Below are 24,503 nucleotides of genomic sequence, written 5' to 3'. Positions count from 1 at the left end.
TCACAAACCGTCAGTGGAATTATTACGTTATGCTTCTTATCTATATACCGGCTACAATCATCATACATCCGGGCATTCAGAATACTTGTACACTAGGCTACCAGCAGAGAACGAGTTTCTCCATACCCGCCTAGGGGAAAGTCCCCGGACTCATAGCAGAAATTGCTCTGCGTGGATGCAGTTACCGGCTTGAGCGTGTCGATATGTAGCTAAGACGCTCTTCGGAGCAGAGCTTGGCACTCTCAAGCTGTCATTGTCAGTGCGATAGGTATGCAAGTAATACAAACGCATGAACAGAACGGGGCTCAATCTCCGAATGCTCTTTTACAACGTTCAGTTCACAAAAGTAAACCATTCTGTCCCCCCCCTCCGACTAAGAACACTTGCCAATTACTGTAGTAGGAGCGCCATTTAGTGGATGAAAGTTGTATAAACACCCTGTTGACACCGGTTTCATATTTACACTGGATTATACGATTTGATAGCCTACAATAAAATAGTTTTGTCCAATATCAGACAGCAATTCCTTTAAGGAACATTCATGTAATTAATAATTCAGTCAGGGATGATTACAATCATGGCCTAGCTGGTGGAGGAGTCCGGTGCAAACCTTGAGGACCCAGATAAAAATCCTCTTGTGTCTGCTAAATTAATACTTAAATTGAGTTATACAATTTCTAAATTGTATTTCCCGAGTATTGCCCTCTTCCATCATGGAAGAGAACAAAGAAATCTGTCCTCCCCCTCATGTCCACTAGGTGGAGTGCCTCGCTTTCTTCTGCCATCCTTTGTTCATGGCACACACACCAAGCACACACACACACCGGCGCCTCACAGCCAGAGTAGAAACAGGACAGCATCACTGGGAGGCTCCCTCCCAAAGCTAGCGTGACCTACTTCCTCCCCCACTGAGCTTTCCCATCATTCAGTGGGAGTGGGCGTAGCCCCCCCCCTCTCCCCACCACCTCCACCCCTCCTCATCTGATCGTGGTCAGGAGGAAGCCAGCAGCAGCATCACTACATCAAGCTCTGCTTGCAACACGCACCCGCTCTGCACCAGCACGCTCGGAGGGGGAAAGAGAGAGAGAGCAGGGAGAGGCATTGATAAATACACAGATAGAGAGAGAGAGCAGGAAGATAGGGTGAGAGAGAGAGATATTGCGTGAGTGTCTGAGAGTGTGTGTGTGTGTGAGAGAGAAAGAGACAGACAGACTGAGGCACTAGGTAGAGGGGAACCACGGAGACGGGGGAGTCTTGAGAGACTGAAAGGGAGATAGAGATAGAGCGTGTCAGGGGAAGAGAAACCTTGGGAGGAGGAAGAGAGCGTATATAAATAAAGGAAGGAAGGAAGAGGCAGAGAGAAAGAGAAAGAGAGCGGGACAGGATGACGGAGCCTGAGCTGAAATCACGGAGCAGTCGGGAGAGTGTTAACAGGGCTGGGAGCCAGGAGAAGATGGAGGGTAGGTGGAACACTCACACACACACACACACACACACACACACACACACACACACACAACACTCACACACACACAAAACACTCACACACACACACACACAGGACACTCACACGCACAACGAACGCATGAATACACACGCATTCACACGCATGCACACCCGCTCAAGCGTACACTCACACATGAAAACGCATGCATGCATGCATAGACACACCACATGGTGCATGGCTGCATCTGCCTACCCCATGCTAGGGAACGTTCTGGTGTTGCAGCGTGGTCAGACAGGATGTTCTCTCACTCATCAGTCTGGCTGCTTCACTGTGAGATGGAGGTGTTATGGAGGTCTGGACCAGTCTGCCTCCTCCGTAATTAGACCGTGTCATGGATGTTGGGGTTTTTCAATGGAATTTGCTTAACCCCCTGCTGTGCTACAGAGGCAAACAGAAAGCCTGTTTTGACATGAGGCGTTCAGTGGAACACAAATAACTTAAATGTGTCTGAAGAGGTTGTAGTGAAGAGCTTGTAACCATGAGCGGTTGTGTCAGGCCAAATAGTGTCCTAGGGCCAAATAGTGTCCTACCTGACGTCACAATGCCGTTCCGAAGCAAGGACCCGTCCGTCGCTATGCCGACCTTAAATTCCTGAGATTTCTATGCGTGCTAGCAGGAAACTGTCATGGTTGCTATACTGGTTACTAGGTAGGAAGTTTTGTATTTAGGCTTACTTAAACCAGTTTATTCTACTCTACTATTTAAAGTTTTGACTCGTTTGATAGCTGGTGCTAGCTGGCTAGTTGTTTTCGTCAAAATAATTCACTTAGTTAGCATAAATTTTAACAGACCGGGAAGGCAACACGTATAGTATTCTACCTGCGCGTGTTGCTGTCTTGGGAATGTCGAACAAGTCAAAACTTTAAATAGTAGAGTAGAATAAACTGGTTTAAATAAGCCTAAATACAAAACTTCCTACCTAGTAACCAGTATAGCAACCATGACAGTTTCCTGCTAGCACGCGTAGATATCTCAGGAATTTAAGGTCGGCATAGCGACGGACGCGTCCTTGCTTCGGAACGGCATTGTGACGTCAGGTGGGACACTATTTGGCCCTAGGACACTATTTGGCCTGACAGTTGCTCTCAGACCCACTCCGACACAAACACACCTCCACTCCATCCTCCAATGTGACACGACATATCCTTAGGTGGTAACCATGGTTACTGGGGTTTGGTTCTGGATGAACAGGATGGAGGAGGGTAGGGGTGAGGGGTGGTGTTTACCCTGGCCCCTTAACATGACACCCACACATACACATGAATGCATGTACATACACAAACACACACACACATGCACACGTTAACACAGGCTACACACCATCTGTGTCATGTTACGTGTTCAACCTCAATAGTACCACAGTGAGCTGTCTGCAGTTCCTAAAAACTTGTTGTTTGTCCATAAGTATGTTTGTGGCATTGGTTCATGTTAACTCATAGAGTCTGTTAGTTCTATGTAAAAACACCTGGTTAGAAAAGTATCATTTTTAGTAATCACTGTTGTCTCAATGCGGAAAAAACTCTACCCATTCTTTTTCCTAATCACCTCCTCCTCTCCCCCCTTCAGTGACGACCGAGGCAGTACCGAACGAGGATGAAATTGTGCAGGACAAGCCCCCGTCCCCCTCCTCTCCCCTGGCCGGCCCCTCCTCTCCCCTGGCCGGCCCCTCCAACCCTGCCCCTGCCCCTGCCGAGGGCACCCCAGCCAAGCCGGGCAAGATCGAGCTGAAACGCAGCATCACGCTGTTCAACGGCGTGGGCATGATCATCGGCACCATCATCGGCTCTGGCATCTTTATCACGCCCACGGGCGTGGTCAAGGAGACGGGTTCGGCCGGCCTCTCCCTGGTGGTGTGGTCGATATGCGGGGTGATCTCCACCATGGGGGCTCTGTGCTATGCCGAGCTGGGCACCACCATCACCAAATCCGGAGGAGACTACACCTACATCCTGGAGGTGTACGGGGAGCTGGCCGCCTTCCTCAAGCTGTGGGTGGAGATGCTCATCATCCGACCGTCCTCCCAATACGTGGTCTCGCTGGTGTTCGCCACCTACCTGCTCAAGCCGCTCTACCCTCACTGCAGCGTGCCCGACAGCGCTGCCAAGATCATCGCTTGCCTGTGTCTCAGTGAGTTCATCCAGCGCAGCGATGTGATACACTTACATATGTCATGTCAACAAACGCTATGTGGAGGCCAACTGCGTGTCACCGTAACACTGGGGTTAGATTCTGGATAAACAGGATGTCCTCGCAGTTGAAGGCTGGTGTTTATCTTGGCATTCAGAACAGAAAACATGCACACGCACACACAATGTATATCCACGTGGAAATGATCGAGCCATTACATTCATGCGAAACAATCCGGCATCATTGTATTTGGGTGATAATAATGTTGTTCCCTGGGTTTTCCTCCTCCAGCCACGCTGACGTTTGTCAACTGCATCAGTGTGAGAGCAGCCACCAAGGTCCAAGACCTCTTCACCGCCTCCAAGCTACTGGCCCTCATCATCATCATCATCTTCGGCTTCATCCAGATTGGTACAGGTACGGATGAGTTATACCCTCGTAGCTCTGAGTTTTGGGTTTGATTCCAGCAGGGGTTTCAAGTGGATGAATGCTGGAGGACTCTCTGAATAGTGTTTCTTTCTTTGTTATGGTTTTCTTCCATCACCATGGGTTGTGGGCTGCAATTGGTCTCCCCCAATGGTTCCTTAATCATGAAACAATCACACCCACGTTGTCGTTAAGATCATGCATGCAGCGCCTGGAATTCTTTACCATTTTAAATAAACAGTAGATTAGAAATAGAACGGTAGATCTAGAATGTAGAATGTTCCCAGTGTAGCTGGGGTCACATGACCGATGTTGCTAGCAGTGGCGGATCTAAGGGGTGGCAGCTGCCACCCCAATAAAAAATACTGCCACCCCAAACTTTTTTTTTATGCATTTAGCAGACGCTTTCATCCAAAGCGACTTTCAAGAGAGAGCTTTACAAAAGTGCATAGGTCACTGATCATAACAACACCCAACAGCCAAAATATGAAGCATGCATTGTGAAAAACTAATAAGTCCCAAGGGAAGAACCATAAGAGCATGTAGTGAAACAAGTTAAAATTAAACAACATGAACCTCAATCTTCCCATGGAAAAATATGATTTGTACATTACAGAACATTTCTATAAATAATATTAATGTTACTGTTTAATTTAAACTATTATGTTATAGCCTAATCATTTACCATAGAGAGTACTGTACCCCCCTACTCTCAGTTTGATTCGCCTCCAGGAGGCCACATAACAACTTCCTTCTGCCACCCCATTGCCACCCCGAATGAAAATCTCTAGATCCGCCCCTGGTTACTAGTGTTTCTGTGTGCTGATGGGTTCAGGTAGGTTTAAGTGCAGTTCTATGGGTGTATGTGAAGCCCTATGTGACATTTCTCTGTCAGTGCAGTTCTGCTGGCTTGACGGCTCTAGTTTTACTATCATCGCCCTGCTGCACAGCTTCAAGTGGGCCCACTGCTGTATTACTTATATTGATATATGCCTCCCCTGTGGAAGGTATTGATTTGTTGTAGTCTAAGTGGTGAGTTGAATATTAAATGTCAGGGTAAATTACCAGAAGATGAATGTGTCACTGACATTCTTTGTTTTCGTTGATGGATTTTTGGTGTGTTTTTTCTAGGCCTAGGCCCTATATATTTTTTTGATTTAATTTTTGATTCGCTCTCTAAATCTTTTTATACACTCTGCTTATGAATAATATTATATGTATGTGAAATAGCCTAAATATATTTCATCTTTGTAATGATTTAGATACTTGATTTGTGTCCACTACTAACTCCATTCATTGTTACTAACCACATAACGTTGTTTGGGAAACCCACCAAACATACAGACGGGACGAACTAAACGTCTGTCTGTCTCGCTTTCTCTTCTCCTTGTGACACCTGCTCACGCTGCGAGGCCACGCCGGACACCATTGTGTTCCGCTCATTGGGTTGCCATGGAAACTACAGTGGGCGGCAAGCTGAAAGCTTGGAACATGCACGAGTGTGATGAAGTGTGCAACTGGTAGATGTTAGTGATGGGCATTCCGGCTCTTTTTCGTGAGCCGGCTCGTTTGGCTCAGCTCACAGAAACAAGCCGGCTCTTTTGGCTCCAGAACGGCTCTTTAAAAAATACATGTTTTAACTATGAATTTGACTATGATGAGTGTGAAAACAATTTGAATTAAATTATTAAATGAAATCATACTCTACCTTAACCACAATGTCTTTCAAAATGCATTGGTTTGTTATGGCTCTCTCCTCCGAGTTTCGACTAGGTCTGACTGAGTGTGTGTGAGTTGGCTCGGCCCTCCCTCATGCAGTGTAATTGGTTGACACTGCGTGTATAATTGACAGGAACAATGTGAGGATGATCGTGTGCGCCTTTAGGCCTACAAGTATTTTTTTGTTGTTCTTTGAATTTGTCAATTATTTTAAATACAATTAAAATTCATTATTTCATAATCATTTAATTTGTATAGACTGTATTAATCTATTAAAAATAGAGTCGGCTCTTCAGATATGCGAGCCAGCTCCCGACGTCGACCTACAAGAGCCGGCTCTTACAGCCGAACGACTAGTCATTCTTCAGGTTGCCTGTTAGATTCCCGGTGCGGCTGAACGTCGGCTAGGTTTAACATTTTGCATTCATATTTTTGAAAGTTATTACAATGTGACAAGATCGAAAATATGTTGTTAAAGCTGTTGAAACAGCATTTTTTTTCCTCAACTTTCTTTACCCCTCCAAAATTCAAACTTTTCTTTTTCTAAAAAGATTTTTAGAAATATCTGACCCTTGTGCCCAGGTCCACATGTTGGCCAGATCGGTGTTTACATGTTGTTTAGACATTGCAAGGGCAGAAAAGTTACTTGAGATTGTTTGGTTGGTGTGACAAACATTTTCACCAATGTAACAGTGAGGCAGGGGCGTTTTCAGAGTTTGAAGAGACTAGGGGCTTAGCCCAGACCCCAGACAGCGACCCACCGCAACCCAAGCGCAAGATGTTGCACTTGGCCGACTCTTGCCAACACACGCCACCTGATATATCAAGCGCGACCACTACTGCCAACAGAAAGCCAGCAGGCACGGATGGCCTCTAACCAGTTACATTTGCAAACACAAATCCTGCACAAACCTGTAGCCGCAACTCTGTCTCTGCTGCTACACTTTGAGTTTCTGGAATCCTCTCAAACTCCTCTGCAACCGATTCCTGTTCTAAATGCTTGCATGTATTTTTTTCCTGCTTTGTTTTGCTGCTACTGATTTGACAGACGTTATGCTGTGCAATAACGGGGCGTTCACAACTAACTTGCAGGTGTTGTGTAGCCCAGGCCTCACCACCCCACTGGTTCAGAGTAATACTAACAGCCTAACAGAATAGGCTACTGTATTTATTTAACCAACTCTTTATCCAAAGCGAGGTACAGATTGGTTTACAAACTCTTCAACTGCAGTTAAATGTTCCACCTCACGCCCTCACAAAGATTACAATCTAATGTCCAAACTGTGTTTTGTTTTCCGTTCAGTTCAGTCTATCAATGTCCGTCTCCCTGTGTCCGAACAGGTGACGTGCCATATCTGATGCCGGACCGGGCGTTTGAAAACAGCAAATGGGGGGTTGACAACGTCGTGTTGGCTCTGTACAGTGGACTCTTTGCTTTTGGAGGCTGGTAGGGACTGTGAAACGCTGCTACCATACACTAAAACTAAAACATTTACATGCAGGATTAAGTAAATCAATCCATTGATCAGTGAATGAATCGATCAATCAAAATCCCCTGATTCTGTATGTTATTTTGGGCCCTGTCTGATCAGTGTAATAATCAGTTCTATGTTTCCCTGTGACTCCTCTCCCCAAGGAACTACCTCAACTACGTGACTGAAGAGATGATCAACCCAGAAAGGTGACTTAAATGTGATGGAGGTTGTGTTGTGGATTATGCAGAGTAACAGCTACCTTGTAAATATACACATCCACGAATCCAGTGGCTATGCTCTGCATATGATCGCGTTCTCCCAACTTCACGAAGCTTGCTTACGATGGGTTGATTGCATGGACTTGTTTTCGAGGTGATCGTGAAGTCATGTGACGCCTGAGGCATCATATTCTGCTCTTTTAATATAGTTCTGTCAATGTAATCTTTTCATTTTTCAGTTCAATATCCTGCTTATTTATGAGATCTCACATTTAGCATGGTGATCAAATTGCATGAAACAGATCAACACATTTCTTCAACTCACTTTTTCCTCAACTGTAGAATACTTTGATGAGCTCTCTTATGAACGTGACCAAAACAAATTTCCTTATGCATCATTTACTGAATGTAAGCGTAACCGAGTTAAATTGGTTAAACTCACTCCAGTATAAATACCGACCTGCGCTATTAAAGAGCTAGCTTGTCTGTGTTACGTAAAGCAATGTTTACAAAGATGGTGGTCGCTTTTGTAAGTCAGAGGTCACAAGGTCAAGCCCCGGTTTGGTCCAAATTGTGTGAAATTGACTCTGACGAGCGACGTGGCCACACCTGTGTGTGCCATTTGGACGATCGTTGGTGACCTTTGCCCTTTCCTCCAGGAACCTGCCCCTGTCTATCATCATCTCCATGCCCATTGTGACGGTGGTGTACGTCCTGACCAACCTGGCCTACTTCACCACCATCCCTCCTGAAGTGATGGTGGAATCACAGGCGGTCGCTGTGGTAAGAACTTCTTTGTTTAAAGGAAGCAGAGGATTGTCGTTTGTCGATTGTCGAAACTGACCTTTTTTTGGTCATATTCAATTTCATTACAAACATGAAATGTACATGTTATTTGAGATATGACGCTATTGTTGCAAATACTGTTCCTCGGCACTAACTTCTGTAATGTTGTTAGAGTTGTCCTTTATCATCTGCTCAGCGAGTACAGGCTTGGTTCTGAGTATTGAGCGTGATCTCAGTGATAATGCTGAGGTTTGAAAGAGGATGTTGCTGTGGTGTTCCAGAGCTTTGGAGAGTACCATCTTGGGGTCATGTCCTGGCTCATCCCAGTCTTTGTGGGTCTGTCCTGTTTTGGTGCCGTTAACGGGAGTCTGTTCACGTCAGCACGGTCAGTAGGTGTGTGTGTGTGTGACAGAGATAAAGGAGAGAGGGAGTAAAGCAGAGTGGAGAGAGTGAGAGAGAGAGTGGAGAGAGTGAGAAAGAGTGGAGAGAGTGAGAGAGAAGAAAGAGTGAGAGTGAATGAGAGGGAGGAGAAAGAAAGATGGAGATGTGGGCGATGATAATTATATGCAGCTTAAATATTCAGCTTTTTTGAATTTTAATTAAAACCTAAAGATAGTATCGAAAAAAAATCGCTCCATCTGTAGCACATGGCACATGGTTGGCCTTGATTGGCTGGTTGCCTCTCTCCTCGCATCATAGGCTCTTCTACGCTGGCGCTCGAGAGGGCCAGCTTCCTGCTGCGCTAGGATTGGTCCACACTGACCTCTTCACCCCAGTGCCCTCCCTCATTTTCACTGTGAGTCTACTTCTATTGATTGGAAAATTGTGATTTACAGATTCTGAATGTGTGATTGTGAAATACAGATTCTGAATTTTTGAGAAATTTCCATGGACAATTAAGGGTGGAAGATTCACTATAAACATGACAGTAGATTGTATTCAAAAGTAGTCATTACTACTACCTGTTTTAGTGTTTTAGTCAGAAAAATTTTTAAGAACTGATACCAGAAAAAAAAGTACAGTAATTAAGTATTTTTACTTTGTTACTTTCCATCTCTGATAATATGGTAGCTGATGAAGTACATTTCTGTAATAACAAGATGTCCGTCCCGAATTGTCTCACAGCTACCGCAGTCTATGGATGTTGAAGGATGGTACCACTGTGCCTTGCACCCGTACAACATAACCCCCTCTCTGTCTCTCTGTGTTTCTGCTCCTGCCAGTGTTTCCTGTCCATGCTGTATGCCATCTCCCAGGACATCTTCTCTGTCATCAACCTGTTCAGCTTCTTCACCTGGCTGTGTGTGGGCATGGCCATTGCCGGGATGCTCTGGCTGCGTTGGAAAAAACCAGAACTCCACCGGCCAATCAAGGTACGGCCCGCTCACAACCACACACTGCCATATTGTTTTTAAGATATATATTTTGGGGCATTTTTCATGCTTTCTTGGACAGTTTTTAAAGTGAAGTATAACTGGAAAGGCAGGTAGAGGACAACATGCAGCAAAGGGCCAAAGCCAGATTCAAACTCAGGCCGCTGCGGTAAGGCCTCAGCCTGTTTGGTATGCTGCAGTAAGGCCTCAGCCTGTTTGGTATGCTGCAGTAAGGCCTCAGCCTGTTTGGTATGCTGCGGTAAGGCCTCAGCCTGTATGGTATGCTGCAGTAAGGCCTCAGCCTGTATGGTATGCTGCGGTAAGGCCTCAGCCTGTATGGTATGCTGCAGTAAGGCCTCAGCCTGTTTGGTATGCTGCGGTAAGGCCTCAGCCTGTATGGTATGCTGCAGTAAGGCCTCAGCCTGTATGGTATGCTGCGGTAAGGCCTCAGCCTGTATGGTATGCTGCGGTAAGGCCTCAGCCTGTATGGTGTGCTGCGGTAAGGCCTCAGCCTGTATGGTATGCTGCAGTAAGGCCTCAGCCTGTATGGTATGCTGCGGTAATGCCTCAGCCTGTATGGTATGCTATGGTAAGGCCTCAGCCTGTATGGTATGGTGCGGTAATGCCTCAGCCTGTATGGTATGTGCACTTATCCTGTGAGCTACCGGGGCGCCCCACCCTCAGTTTTGAAATAAATGGTTTCCCATGTTCAAAACGGAAATGAGTACATAGGAATACTTTTTTTATTTTATGTATTCGAGCTATATTCTCAGAGTCTCTCCAAATGCCATGGAGGACATGGAGGACTCTTAAATACACTTTTCAGGTGTACGTTATCATAAACATATTATATTATGACCTGACCTTTTCAAATTGGCATGGCTGCAAATATCTTATTCTGTTTTGTCTGCAATATCTCCAGATATTTAGTTTTACGTGCCATAGCACCCAAAAGAACTGTTAGTGCGAATTCCCTGTTTTAAGACAGTCTTGTGGGAATACACTACCTGAATAGCATGCCGAACTGAGCAGATTGATTCCATTGTTAGTGACACCCCATTGAAACTGCTAGCCACAGGAACCAGGGAACAATTTCTCCCCCGTGTTGCAGGAAAGCATGTTTGTTGTCAGTTCCCTTTGGTGCATTTTAAACTAAGAACATTGCTTTGATTAGCCCTGTTTCTTTCATCTTCCCATCCAGTGTCAGACCACTTATTGTTTAACAACAACCAGATAAATATGTCTTTCGTGTCTATGTTTACTACATGGAGTTGGTGGCAGGCTGTGTTTTAAGACAGCGAATACGAATCACGCCCCGCTGCGCTAACAGTCTTCAAACCCGTAACTCTCCCTGGGTTAAACTGGTGACAATAACATTGAAGACATCATACAAATGTTCACCGTTCCTTGGCACTAACCGTTGAAATACTGTTGGAACTGAACACGGCTGGGCCTAAATTGTCTGCTCTACTGACTACACAGTACCACTATTGTATGTTGCTTTGGGTAAAATGGATTTTATTTGTACCACACAATTCGTTGAAAGTTACATTAGATGTTTACATGGTATTCGTCTCAAACCGACGTGAGATGGTTAAACGCCATCCTCCCATCTCCTCCCTACAGATCTGCCTGGTGATCCCCATTGTGTTCGTGCTGGGCTGTGTGTTTATGATCGTGGTGTCCTTCTGGGCCGCACCCTTCGAGTGCCTCATAGGAACGGCCATCATCCTCACCGGCATCCCGGCCTACCTGCTGGGCTACAAGTGGAAGAAGCCTCACGTCATCCAGAAGGTTCTCGGTGAGCTGGTTCTAGAACGCCCCCCCCCCCCCCCCTACCCTCCTTTTCCAACTGTAACTTCATTAGAGCCTCACACGTGTGTATGTATGCTGCATGGCTGTTATTTAGGCTACAGGTTGTTGGTACTGCTCGCTACAGTGCAATTTCCCAGTCAGACTGAGTAAAAGCACACAATAACAACAGGTGACATGGTTTGATTCATACTTCCTGTCTCCTTTCCTCTCATCAGAGATCTTCACGATGTTCTGCCAGAAGGTCTTAATGTCCGTCCCGGAGGAACGAGAAGTGCATGAATCTGCAGAGTAGTCCTGCATGGGGTTCCCGACTCCCAAAAGGGACGGGGGAAGCGTTTCAGAGCGTTACTTTTGTTGCTCGACTTCCATGACTGCTGGTAAAGTTGGGTTGAAGAGAATGTATTCTGTACTTTGGCGTATTGTTATTTTTCTCGTTTTTATTTTATTTTTACATTTTCGTAGGAATTATTTGTACCTTGCCCTGAGTCCTTAAACTATTTCTGCTACTTGTGAATTACTGTATTAACTACCTGAGAAGCATGTTTGGAAAAGATTAATGTGAGGACAGTGTGCTAAACTTCACTAACAATAGACAAGATAAAAATGAACCATTATGTAATCATAGTTGTACTAAATAACTTTATGTAGTGATTAATTCAGATTCGGATTCAACACAGTGCAGGGTTAAAGAAACAAGCATTTCGCTGTATTTACGATAAAACCTAACCCTGAACAAAAACAAGAAACATTCAGGGAAATACATCAACACATTAATTAATCTTCCCCCCAAAAAATCAAACATTTTACAATCGAGTTATTATTTTCTGTCAGTTTATACTCTTTTACAATTACAATGAGGCTGGTCAAAGCTGGTTTGTGGCTCCCAAAAAAATTCCTCAAGTCAATCACGAAAGGATTTGTACCCAGCACTACCGAAAGCACATAGTACAGAGTGACGTTGTCTTGTCTTGTGCTCAGATGTGTTGCCTTAAGATTGTTATTGTGATGCAGCTCTGTCTTGTGTTGCCTAACCCTCCGTATACCTCATCCTTCAAGCCATGCCTCATAACACCGTAGTCAATCTTCTTTTGAGATGTTTATATATCGTATCATGACTATGACACACCTGAAGATACCAGCAGTGTTCTAGGCATCACACCGTACTGGTGAACTTGGACGTTCCCCGTCGATAATCATGTTTTTTTTTCTCCACTTTAACAAGGACCACATTCTTATGTCTGTGTTTTGTAATGTTTTTTCACTCCCTCGCACATGACGACGTGTGCCTATACCAGAATGGCCGTCTGCTACTGATACTTTGGTAATTTCAGACATTCAGACCAGAATGAATGTTCCAAGTTCTGTAGCTTAACTGATATCAGAGATGGTTGTTTGACCGGAATCTTTTTGTCATATTGAAAGTAAATCATACAACTCTCCCTAGCCCAGTTTGAACCTATTGGAGCTGGAAAAAGCACAAAGTAGCACAAACAAGGAAGCCAGCAGGATCTAATAATATTATGGGTGAGGGAGGAGAAAAAAGAACTGTTGTTTTTGCGACACTGCTTTGGGGAGAGTTCCATACAAAACCCCACAACTTAATTAAGACGCTTCTTTTGTTTAGATGACGTCCATGTTTTTTTTGCGATTATGCAATTTGTGTAATGCTACAATATCCTAGTCTGACAAACATCAGTGGATTGGAAAAAACTGTCAATGGCACTATAACAGCAAACAGGAAGCACAATGTTAAGAGTAACAGGAATGTGAAATTATTGACTACAGTTTACAGTCAGACTGAATACTGTACATTTAATGTGGGGATGGATTACCAATTTTTGTTTTGAGTATAAATATGCTACATACTAAAATGTGACTTTACAAATGGCCACCACAAAAAAACCCTTCTTGAGTCCTCTTTGTAGTCACTGTCCTAAATGTGAGGCACAACATACTGTGCTGTTGTTCAGGTGTGTACAAAGTATCAAGTACCATGTGTAATAAGTAAAATCTTTGATTGTATTGTTTGCATATTGGAACTTTATGAGAAAAAAAAATGTTGTTAGTTAAACTTAATTGTTAGTGACCGTTGTGGGTACATGTCGGCTGCAATTAAAACTATTTTTGTTCAAACTTGAGTGTGGAGTTTATTACTGATGGCAAATCTACTGTGATTGTGCCTGAGTCATAGAATCACTGGCAGACAAATGATAAACTGATAAGGGTGTTTTACTTTGAGAAATAACCTTTTTGAACACAACAAACAAGATAACTCATACTAATATGGGCTACTACTACAAAAAAGGAAGTACATTTTAAATGAATTTCAGAACACGAACTCACGATACCTCGCTCTGTATCACATCAACATCACATCTGGTACTGTATTACATTGTGAGTTTTGCCTCAATGAACTGTCCTCCTGTCCTCCTTCCTTGCGACGCAAAAGACCGGATCCTTCTTTTGTCCGTTGATCCTGAGCCCAAGATGGCTCTGTCTTATGCCCGTGATGACTGCAGACCTCATATCCGCCTGCGGAGGAAATGAACTCGCTGGATATGAGACATTGGAACCAGATCCAGGGAAGACAATATTGCCGATGGAAGATTGGACAAGCTCACAAGCCACTACGGATTGGCATGTTCTGAACTCGTCTGGAAAATCACTATAGTAAAGTTATAGAGGATATATTGTTTCATGTAGACACATAGGCGAATATAAATATATACTATTGTGTGTGTTTACATTAAAGATACTATGAGAGCCCAAGAAAAAATTCTGACTGTCCTTACATAGACACATTTGCTGAAGAGGTCTGTCCTTAAACCACTAATCAGTTGACAACAATTAAAGACAATGATTACTTTCTTATTTCTATACTGTTTAAAATCTTTTGAATATAATAAACAATGTTTGATCTATACCTTGCAATATTAAGCTCATGAGCACATAACCTTTGGTTATTTCCAAGAGAGAAATATGCTTAATCTATTAATTATATTTCTTGTATCATTGATAAGTTGATATTATTCTGTTTTATTATGCCTGCATAGCCATAAGTTGGGTCTTTGTAAGGTTTGACTATGAAAGGCCTGTGTCACTAAAGTAAGTCAGAGGTCACAATATTTCCAAAGTGTATTATGCCATGCAACTTTGAACGAGGAAAATAGAAGGAATGACAAGGCCATTTCTGGGAGCCCTATCTAAAGACCCAAACAAAAGCTATCTAGCATACAGTGTCCTTTTTCAGTGCCTGCAAAGGCTATGTTAATCATTTTGTATCCTCCCATATTGTGATACCATATATTCTCTTGACTTTCTGTATTCATTGTCCAGTCTTCTGCAATACTCAACTTACATTTACATTTAGTCATTTTTACATTTAGTCATTTGAGTGTAGCAGACACCTGCACCTCACATAAGTGTAATAAAGGCATTGATTTTGTCTTAACCTCGTCTTGACCAGATCCTAACAATTCCTTTCATTGACTTGGCACTTTCAGAGCAATTGGGTATAAAGAGGCTTCTTCAACACTCACACATTCACACATGAAACGTTAAAAAAAAAAGTCAACCTTTTGAAACCTTTTTCACACACAACACAACACAAAAAGGTTAATAGTTTTTTTCGAAACTTTTTTTCTTGTTGCCTTCTTGCCTTGCTCCATGGTGGCTTGTTTAGACTAGCTTACTTTTGAAATTGTTATTGTGCATCAAATCATTTGATGCTACGATATACACACAGATGGCAAAATTGCACACATCCCTCATTTAAGTAGAAGTACAGATACTCATGTTTAAAAAGACACTGGTAAAAGTTGAAGTACTGACTACACTTTTTCACCTGTATTACACAATGACAAGAAATAATACTGATCGTGCCATTCAATTCTAACTAAAGTAACAAGCTTTAAAATGTATGAAGTAGAAAGTACAGATATTTTTAAAATAATTAAGGAGTTAAAGTAAAAAGTTGTCAGAAAAATTAATACTGAAGTTCTAAATCCAGAAAAATCTACTAAAGTACAGTAACAAAGTATTTGTACTTGCTTGTTACTTACAATTTCTGGATATACATAACATAAATTATAGGGGAGGGGCATTTCAGGGCCGGGCTGTGTAAATGTGTTTCATGTGTGTTGATGCGAGCACTTCCTATGTGTATGTGAGTTTTCAGTTGCATGAATGTGTGTGAACGTTTGATGTGAATGTGTTTCATATGGGTTTGTGTAAGGCAAGGCCGTAATCATAATACATATTGGGGGGGGACACATCCCCCCCAATATTCAAATCTGGTCAAAATGTCCCCCCCAATATATTGATATAAAAATATAAATGTGCTACGCTACGACAGGCAACCACGCACGCTGTCCGAAATTGTAAAAAAAATGTAATTCGTCCCCCCCAATGTTGACTCCATGGCTACGGCCTTGGTGTAAGGACAGTCTCAATTATTTCCTAAACGGCCCCTCATAAGCTACTTCAGTTTGCATTAAATTGTTACATTCAAGCTGAAGTACCATTGAGTGGCAACAGATGGCGCCATGGTACAATACATCGACAACCGTGTAGTCGGGTCGTTTGTTAGAAGTCACCCCCATGGCCTACTCTATTTTCTTAAACATGCCCTAGAGAAACATCCACTAAATAGACTAGACGTAATATTCATAACACTTGGTTTGACAATCACCCTGCTGTTTATGTTAATTACTGTGTGTGTGCTTTGCAATTGGTTGTTGCTCTGTAGCCTACCTCAATATAAATGCAATATGATTTCAAACTCATAGGTGCAATAAACCTACGTGATATAACTCTCTACTCTTCATATTTAATTACCTCAATGTTTAGTCCTCAGGGTGCGGGCATTCACATAAGGCGCGGCGAGGCGTGGAGTTGTAGCCTGTTGTAGCCGTTGTTATACTTTCTCACTGTTATTATGCTGTTATTACACTGTTGTTATACTGTCTCACTGTGTTATTATGCTGTTATTACACTGTTGTTATACTGTCACTCTGTTATTATGATGTTATTACACTGTTGTTACACAGTTGTTACACTGTTGTTATTACTATTATGTTGATTTTACTAAAACACTAAAACAGGTAGTAGTAATGACTACTTTTTACTCAAGTATATGTCAGAGCCCATACTTCTTTACTTTAACTTGAGTGAAAAGGTGTAGTCAAGGGCGGTTATCATTACAAATCTAGATTGGTGAAGGAGCAGAGCCACGGCTCCGAGCGTTTGGGAGCGTTAAAAACGTTTCTACATTTTTGACGCTTGGGCGTGTCAACCAATACAAAACACATGACGTCCATATTCTTGCTGGCTGCTCGCTGTATAATACATTTATGTATGATTACCGAGATTTAAAGAACATGGTAGTCGCCTAGGGAGCGCAATGTTAGCCAAGACACATACGCTTACGAATGTAAAAAGCAAGCTAGCCAGCTGCAGGTAACATGCAACTTTGTCAACACCCACAGAGTGTTGAATTGAGACGATTGATTGAAATTGTCCCAGCACAGCGTAGAATGAATATGCATAATGTGAATGTCCTAATTGGTGTTTTACAAAAATGTTCCTTTAGGGGGCACTCTATCATCACATTTTTTTATAGACAATAGTACCTCTCACTTGCTCTCTTCATGTTTGTGTGTATGTGTGTGTGTTGTAAAGGGAGAAGCTGAGAGAGAGTGGGACAGAGAGAGAGAGAGAGAGAGAGAGAGAGAGAGAGAAAGGGAGAGGGAGAGAGAGAGAGAGAGAGAGAGAGAGAGAGAGAGAGAGGGGGGGGGGGGAGAGGGGGAGAGGGAGAGGGAGAGGGAGAGGGAGAGGGAGAGAGAGAGAGAGAGAGAGAGAGAGGGAGAGAGAGAGAGAGAGAGAGAGAGAGAGAGAGGGGAGAGAGGGGGAGGGAGAGAGAGAGAAAAAGAGAGAGAGAGGGAGAGAGGGAGATGGGGATAAAGGGAGGGGGGAAGGCATGATAGATTCCATTTATTTTCTACCTTTAATCCAACTGTGAAATTCATAAGTGAGAGCCAGTGCTTTTTCATTTTCAGGTAGGACTAGCAAGGCTGCGTATAGCATCAACTCTGACAGTCTTTTTATCTTCCTTGGCTCACCCTAAACACATAGGCCTTGCGGGGAGAAATCCACACAGGTCCAAACAATCCTACTGTAACACCTACTGTAAATAGGGACACAACTCAACAGATGTATTCCTTTAAGAACCCCATCAGAGGCAATTATTTTTACCTTCAAATACCACCATTCAGTCAAACGAGACAGAAGGAACAGTCATTGTACTCTGTGTAGTATTGCGTAGTATCATTCTGTAAAGAATGCAAGATCTTAGAAGGTAAATCAGCTAAACTGGATTTTTTCAAACAGAGCAGACACAATTAAAGGGGTTTTGTTTGCAAGGGTAAGACTACACTGTGTCTTGCAGTGCATCTTGCAACGAGGAGAACAATTTCACCCAATCAGCATCAGCCTATTAACAATAACCAATAAGGCGGCAGCTGTCAGCTCACCTGTCAGTTTCTTCTTCCTGTTTCCCAGTGACAGACAGCTATCGCTGACCCTCCCCCTCCTCATTGTCATTGACTGCTGGCCTATCCTGTGTAGTGGGGGGTGGAGTTTCATTGACATCAATACATAATCTTTCATGTGTATGAACTTCAAGTGTATGTATGTCACATTGTCTCGTTATCTCACATCTGAATGTTCAGCCCTTATTTCGATGTATGACTGCCCTTTCGGAAAAGCTTAAAGAGTCTGCAGATGTAGGGATTGTTAATGTATTTGGCTCATCCTTAATATAATTAATTGAATCCAGTTTTCAAAGGTTTCATGTCTGTAAAACCACCTCACAATTTCCAGTTAAATCTTAAGTCTGATCTTTGTTTTTTAACGATGTAAAACCTGTATCACCAGTTGTTTAGTTGAGGACAAGGCCTATGTCCAGCCATGGTACTTTCCTAAGCTTTACAGAGAACAGAGGCTGGTATCAGTTTCAGCCCAATAGCAGGTGGCACCAATTAATTTAGACCCTGTGACACAACAAATCATAACCCTACCAAGTGCTGCAAACACTAGCCTGTGTGGGAAGTGACAGAACCAAACCAAACTGACACGTGGCCCCTAATTGGTAATTTACCAGTCAAAATGAGTGGAGACAAACTCTCTTTGTCCACTTAAAACATTTTATTACAGACAAAAGAAAACAAAAGAAGCATTGTGACATTAAATGAACCAAATGCAGCGAACAGTAAGTGATGTAAAAATATTAATTATTTGAATAACTGTGGTTATAATAATAATAATAATAATAATAATGCACCCTGATGAAAACAAGCCAAAACCTTACTTCATATCATTCATAAATAGATGTGAAACCAGTAAGCCAAATTAAATAGGATGACCATATTGCAAAACATGTTATTCAACAAAACAGAATGGAGTCTCTCATCACTGGCTTTACAAATAAAAGAAGTACATTTGGCAGGTTTATACACAAACAAAATATCTACCCCGCGACCATTCCATGGAAACTCAAATCCTGCTACAGTGAAAACCAAAATTTCTTAAGAATTAAATGCCTTATTTTTTTTTTTCACAAAAAAATGATAAAAGATGAGTTCAACACAATCCTAAAACACCTAATAAAACTAGTCAAAAACTTTAAAACCCACTGTTATGTTTTTTTTTTTCTTCTTTAGTAACATTTCACATTTAGCAACTTTTTTTATTCACCTGTACAAGTGATGTAGAAGGGTGGGATGGGGAGGGGCATGATTCAGGAGACCAGGAAAGGGAACTAAAGGAGAGGTTATAACCTTTGACCCCTACAGATCAGTCACATCCTGAGGCCAAGTGAAGACAGAGAGAGACGCTCTCTCTCAGAGAACCCCTAATAACTGCCGAGGGAACTCGAAGCATTTGCAGTCTTTGTATTTCTCCCTCTCTCTCTGCAGAGAAGAAGACCAGTGAACACAGTTTCAACACAAGTTTTTTAGTGTGTGTACTCTTTCACTGAATCCACCTGCACAAAAACTCACATAACCAAACAAAAGAATGTAAAAAAAATAAAAAGCAAGGGACCGCAGCTAAATACACACATAAGGAGGGGGATCCATTTTGGTGATATTTACAATCACTCGGTGAGAAAAAAATGAGGGAGCCCTTTACTAGGGCAGCATACATGTACACATGATTTTTTTTCTCCACTATCACTAGTTATCTGTGTTCTGTTTAGATTTTACTTTGTAGTAGTCAGTCCTTGCTAATACGGTTGTGACCATACACCCCTGGTGAAACGGTCAGATTCTAGGATTACAGTATGTGGCCTTCCTAACACAGATTTTGTTTACAGCAACTCCCACAAGCGGGCAGTCCATGGCAAAACTGGAAAGGTGGAAAAAGAGGAGGGAGGAGAGGGAGACAAAATAACCATAACAGAAAACCAGAATTATATATATATTTTTTGGTCTTCATGTGTACAGTATGTTGACGTAAGCTTAAAGCTCATTCCCCCGAAACCCCCCCCCCCCCCCTCCTCCCTCCCGAAAATGTAACGTTCATGAGAAACAAGCAAGCAGGAGAAGAGCCTCCGGCTTCTGTCCAGTCTAAGTGCTTGGCAAACAGGTGTGTTGCAGTCTTTGGGATTTTAGAAATCCTTCAGATAAAAACAAGATGGAGGTGAAGATACATCGATGACGTTATCATAGGTTGGAAAGCTCCCTGGAGTCTGACATTTCTAGGTTCTTCAGCTTCAAGTGAGGTAGAGAGGCTTGTCACGAGCTCCCATACCACTGCTGTGGGAAAACACACACACACACACACAAGGTGGAATCAGGATAAATGTATTATTAAGTGCAGGCCTTAAGGCTGAGAGCTACATGTTCTATAGAAGAGATCAATGTTTCGGAGATATAGGTTTATTGACAGTCCTCGACTTGAACCGAAACTCATGGTGCGACCTTCCCTCAACATTTCTTGTATAGTACAGGTGCTACCGTTTCTTGAGAGGCGTATTTATAGTTTATCATTTAGCATATCATTTTTTAACATAGTTTTGCAGCCCTAAACATAAACTCCACAGGTGGGTGTCTGCACCTGTTTGCATTGAAAGTCAAACTATTTCTGCAATCTGCAATCAATCTTTCTCTCCCCCCTTCCCCCCCACTCCTCCCTCCCCCTCCCCTCCACCCCCACCCTGTAAAGAAGCGTTGCGAGCAGTTACAGCAGGTTTAGGAGCTTGTAGCATGCACTGACGCCTTTATTCAATAAAACAATGTGCGCTCACTGAAAAGACAAAGTTAATTGGATGTCACACTTCCTCTGCGCGTGGGAGACTTGTTGTTTTACCAGAGCCTACTGATTTCAATTTCCAGTCGCACACTATTTTGGCAACAGCATCACGGTTTAAGCCTCTCGTTACCTGTGTTTAACTAGGCATATGTAAGAGAAATATACTGTTGACATAGCTAAAAAGCTATAGGCAACTTCCGAATAATTACCTTGTTTTAGTTACCCCTAAGCAAATTCATGGATGCGTTCAGCTAGACTCCAGCTCTGACAGTTAACGCAGGCTTGAGGCCTGGGCTAGATACTTGTTGATGGGGTATGCTTACCTGCAGTGGTTGGGCCCGCAGTCCCTGTTGCAGTACTCGCCATCCCAGTCGGGATTCTGACCGTGGACCGGGTTAGGAGCCCCGGGAGACTGGGGGCCCACACTGTTCTGGTAGTCAGCCTGAATGTGAGAGAATCCCTGAGAGGGAGGGAGGGAGAGAGAGAGACAGAGAGAGAGAGAGAGAGAGAGAGAGAGAGAGAGAGAGAGGAAGAGAGAGAGAGAGAGACAGAGAGAGAGAGAGAGAGAGAGAGAGAGAGAGAGAGAGAGAGAGAGAGAGAGAGAGAGAGAGAGAGAGAGAGAGAAAGAGTGTTAGAGAGACAGAATATGACTGTAAGAGCATGCTCCTATGCTCTGATAAAGTAGCCTCACTGAATGAAGGCACACAGTGAGAACAGCGTTGATGCAAATGAGCTCAAACACTAACCTGCTGGCTCAGAGGAGGGGAGTGAAGAGACGCCTGGAGCCCCATTTGGTGCGAGATGATTGGCTGCGACTGCACCTGCTGCATGCGGATTGGCTGGTTGAGCAGGGAGCTCTGGTGCAGGGAGAGCTGGGGGTGGAGGGGCGGGCTGATCTGGAAGGGTGAGGGGGGAGAGGCACTCATGCTGGGCGGCAGCATCTGAGACTGGCTGAGGGTCCTGGCCAGGGCGTGGCGGGGAGGCCCAGCGAAGCTCTGGAGGTCCGACAGGGGGAATGACCCCGGGGGGCCCAGGTAGGGGGAGGAGGGCTGGGGGGGTACGCTGTACAGGGGCTGCTTGGGGGGGCAGCAGGTGGGAGGACTGGGTGGTCTGGGCACTTTTTGGTTCAGGATCGTTGTAGGTCTGTGGTGGATTGAGATGAACAGAAACACAGGGGAAATTGTTAGTCTGAGTCGGTTTGTGAGGAAGTCACTGACGACGGCCTTGGTTAGGGATGATGGATTTCCTCCTTCCCTATATCTCCTCTCTAGTTGGTCAACACAGAAACCATCTATAAATATACCTATGACATCACACATTTCTAATAACCTCACACTCTGTTTGGTCCCGATAACATTTACATTTATGCATTTAGCAGACGCTTTTATCCAATGCGACGTCCAAGAGAGAGCTTTACAAAAGAGTATAGGTCACTGATCATAACAACGACAACGAGGTAGTCCCAAACATTGCAACAGCAATGAAGCATATATTGCAACAGCAATGAAGCATATATTGTGAAAAAACAAACAGGTGCCAAAGGGAATACCCATAAGAGTATGCAGTTATACAAGTTACAAATTAAAACATTTAGCAGACGCTCTTATCCAGAGCGACTTACAGTAAGTACAGGGACATTCTCCCCGAAGGCAAGTAGGGTAAAGTGCCTTGCCCAAGAACACAACGTCATTTTGCACGGCCAGGAATCGAACCAACAACCTCCTGATTCATAGCCCAACTCCCTAACCGCTCAGCCGCTAACGCCTCTAACCCCATCCTGTATCTGATCCAACTTCAGGTCTCCTTCCATACCCACCATGAGCAGGAATGATTCAGAGCAGGTGTCCCCCCCCCCCCCAAGCCCCTCCTCCCCCCCAGTCCGGGTCTATGATAAGCTGTCAGGCAGCTCATCTCCTGCCATCAGTGTTGATTAGAGGGTAATAGAGCCCATTTGTATGAATTGTGCGACGGCCAAGGTAATGATCAATATACACCTTGACAGAGGTGGGGGTGGGGGGCTGTGCATGGCCCATCTTGGGGTGGGTGGGCTTACGGGAGGGGGGCACGGGGGTGGAGGGAGGTTGGGGGGGGGGGGGGGAGGGGGGGAAATGAGACTGTTTGCCTGCAGAACAAATGGAATGACAAAAATAATCTCTCGGACGCTGCGCGGTGGTTCCGCTAATGCGAGGAGGCACTGAACAATCCTGCCCCTTCCTCTGCCTCCCCTCACCGCCTGCCGCCCGCCGCCCGGAGACAGAGGAGGCACCATCACTCGCGCCGTGGAGATGAGGGCGTCATACATCTAAATTAGTCGCTAGGTGCCGCGTGGCGAAAAAGTGACAAAAAGGCAATTATTGTCTGGGGCAGAATTGGGAGGCGTGCTGGCATACAATGGCATACATGAGATACAAGTGATAATAGCCTCCTAAACAAGGATAAATCAATAGTTTTAGATTTGTCTGAGTAAATACCCTGGTGAGGTCATCAATATGGGACAACACATCAATTAAAAGAGGCTGTCCCAATTCCTAACAGTCTGAATAATCTCAGATACAACAGGAACCTACAGGAGTGGGGGTTTGAGGATATCCTCTACTTGGTGTTCCACCTGCTCTGGTTCATGTCTATTTACACATGGGCATACAGACCACTGTAATACACCCCTCCCCCATTTCATGCAGCCATCCAAACCCCCAATCTCTAACCCCGCCTATGGAAATAAGGCATTGTTCCTAATATGGCTGCTTCCTGTTGCATCACCCCTCCTCAGAATGAAGCCCCTCCCACTCCATTAGCAGGGATTTTCCATCCAATCCATCATCACTCTTAGCAGGGGTGGCGTGTCATAAGCGTTACCTTGGAAACCAGGCTGGCTCTGTAAGCGGCGAGAGCTTTCAGGTACTCCTTCTTGGCCGCCTCAGTTTTCCTCTTGTACCCCTGCAAGGAAATCAAAGGGGAAGTGAGACAAGGTTTGCACAGTCGCACACATTCACACACACACACTCTCACTCTCACACACACTCTCACACACACTCACACACTCTCACTCTCACACACACTTACGCACACAAATGCTCACACATAGAGGCTTTTGGAGTCAACGACACAGAACACTTCTATTTCCTCATCATAACACCTAATAATTCCTCATCTCAATGTTTCCTCTCCTTCAGTGGGAACACATCATTTCCATTCCAATCCACCTCAAGAAATGAAGTGGAACTCCACTCTCTTTACCTCAGCAATAGCAATTCCACCCCAGGCTCACACGAGCTGTGTGTTCAGGGCAGAGAGTTTGATACGTCTATCCTTACTAACCCAAACCCTAACTAACCCTAACCCTAACTAACCCTAAACCCATCTATCCTTAACTAACCCAAACCCTAACCCTAACTAACCCTAACCCATGTATCCTTAAATAACCCAAACCCTAACCCTAACTAACCCTAACCCTAACTAACCCTAACCCATCCATCCCTAACCAACCCTCAGCCATCTATCCTTAACTAACCCTAACCAACCCTAACCCATCGTAAAGAGCCCATTCCCCCACACAGACTAGCTGACTGACAGGTAACACTACAACACTGACTTTCCAAACACTGGTACACCGCCAGTTGGCATTCATCAAACCAGATGAAGTCCCAACTGAATCATCCTGTGAAAAAAATCTGCAAGGCCGAAATTCAGAGAAAACAGAAACATCACCAATAAAAAAATTCCCCTTTAAAGTGTCAACTTCATTTGC

The 24,503-nt window shown here is 43.9% G+C and overlaps 2 protein-coding genes across 3 annotated transcripts in view; one reads left to right on the top strand and one right to left on the bottom strand.

Annotated features, from left to right (window-relative positions):
* The first annotated feature begins 1,149 nt into the window (after nucleotides 1-1,149).
* LOC124481148 (large neutral amino acids transporter small subunit 1-like) lies at nucleotides 1,150-13,592 on the top strand. 2 transcript variants are annotated; one of them, XM_047040974.1, is made up of 12 exons: nucleotides 1,150-1,310; nucleotides 1,348-1,460; nucleotides 3,074-3,634; nucleotides 3,926-4,051; nucleotides 7,121-7,226; nucleotides 7,416-7,460; nucleotides 8,132-8,255; nucleotides 8,540-8,643; nucleotides 8,958-9,054; nucleotides 9,482-9,631; nucleotides 11,258-11,432; nucleotides 11,662-13,592. In XM_047040974.1, the coding sequence occupies exons 2-12, from the start codon at nucleotides 1,385-1,387 to the stop codon at nucleotides 11,736-11,738; spliced, it is 1,641 nt and encodes a 546-aa protein (XP_046896930.1). In that variant the 5' UTR covers nucleotides 1,150-1,310; nucleotides 1,348-1,384; the 3' UTR covers nucleotides 11,739-13,592. The 2 variants fall into 2 exon arrangements, with proteins under 2 accessions (XP_046896930.1, XP_046896929.1); XM_047040973.1 differs by having other exon boundaries at nucleotides 1,150-1,460.
* A 6,410-nt stretch (nucleotides 13,593-20,002) lies between these two features.
* The window catches only part of tox2 (TOX high mobility group box family member 2), a 65,607-nt gene continuing 61,106 nt past the window's right edge, over nucleotides 20,003-24,503 (bottom strand). Inside the window, 5 exon segments of the mRNA XM_047039840.1 lie at nucleotides 20,003-20,259; nucleotides 21,079-21,215; nucleotides 21,502-21,840; nucleotides 21,842-21,898; nucleotides 23,612-23,692. Of these exon segments, the coding sequence (XP_046895796.1) occupies nucleotides 20,217-20,259; nucleotides 21,079-21,215; nucleotides 21,502-21,840; nucleotides 21,842-21,898; nucleotides 23,612-23,692 (657 nt within the window). The 3' untranslated portion in view covers nucleotides 20,003-20,216.

Source organism: Hypomesus transpacificus, chromosome 18, assembly GCF_021917145.1.
Source record: "Hypomesus transpacificus isolate Combined female chromosome 18, fHypTra1, whole genome shotgun sequence".
In the NCBI taxonomy this organism is placed as follows: domain Eukaryota; kingdom Metazoa; phylum Chordata; class Actinopteri; order Osmeriformes; family Osmeridae; genus Hypomesus; species Hypomesus transpacificus.
The sequence above is the reverse complement of the archived record's forward strand: the minus strand, read 5'-3'. Positions and strand labels throughout refer to the sequence as shown.

Excerpts from the sequence above, each read along its gene's own strand:
- LOC124481148 (XM_047040974.1), top strand. The coding sequence starts at position 1,385 with ATGACGGAGCCTGAGCTGAAATCACGGAGCAGTCGGGAGAGTGTTAAC. Across the intron at positions 8,644-8,957 it reads AGTCTGTTCACGTCAGCACG|GCTCTTCTACGCTGGCGCTC; the intron begins GTCAGTAGGTGT and ends CTCGCATCATAG. Across the intron at positions 11,433-11,661 it reads CGTCATCCAGAAGGTTCTCG|AGATCTTCACGATGTTCTGC; the intron begins GTGAGCTGGTTC and ends TCCTCTCATCAG.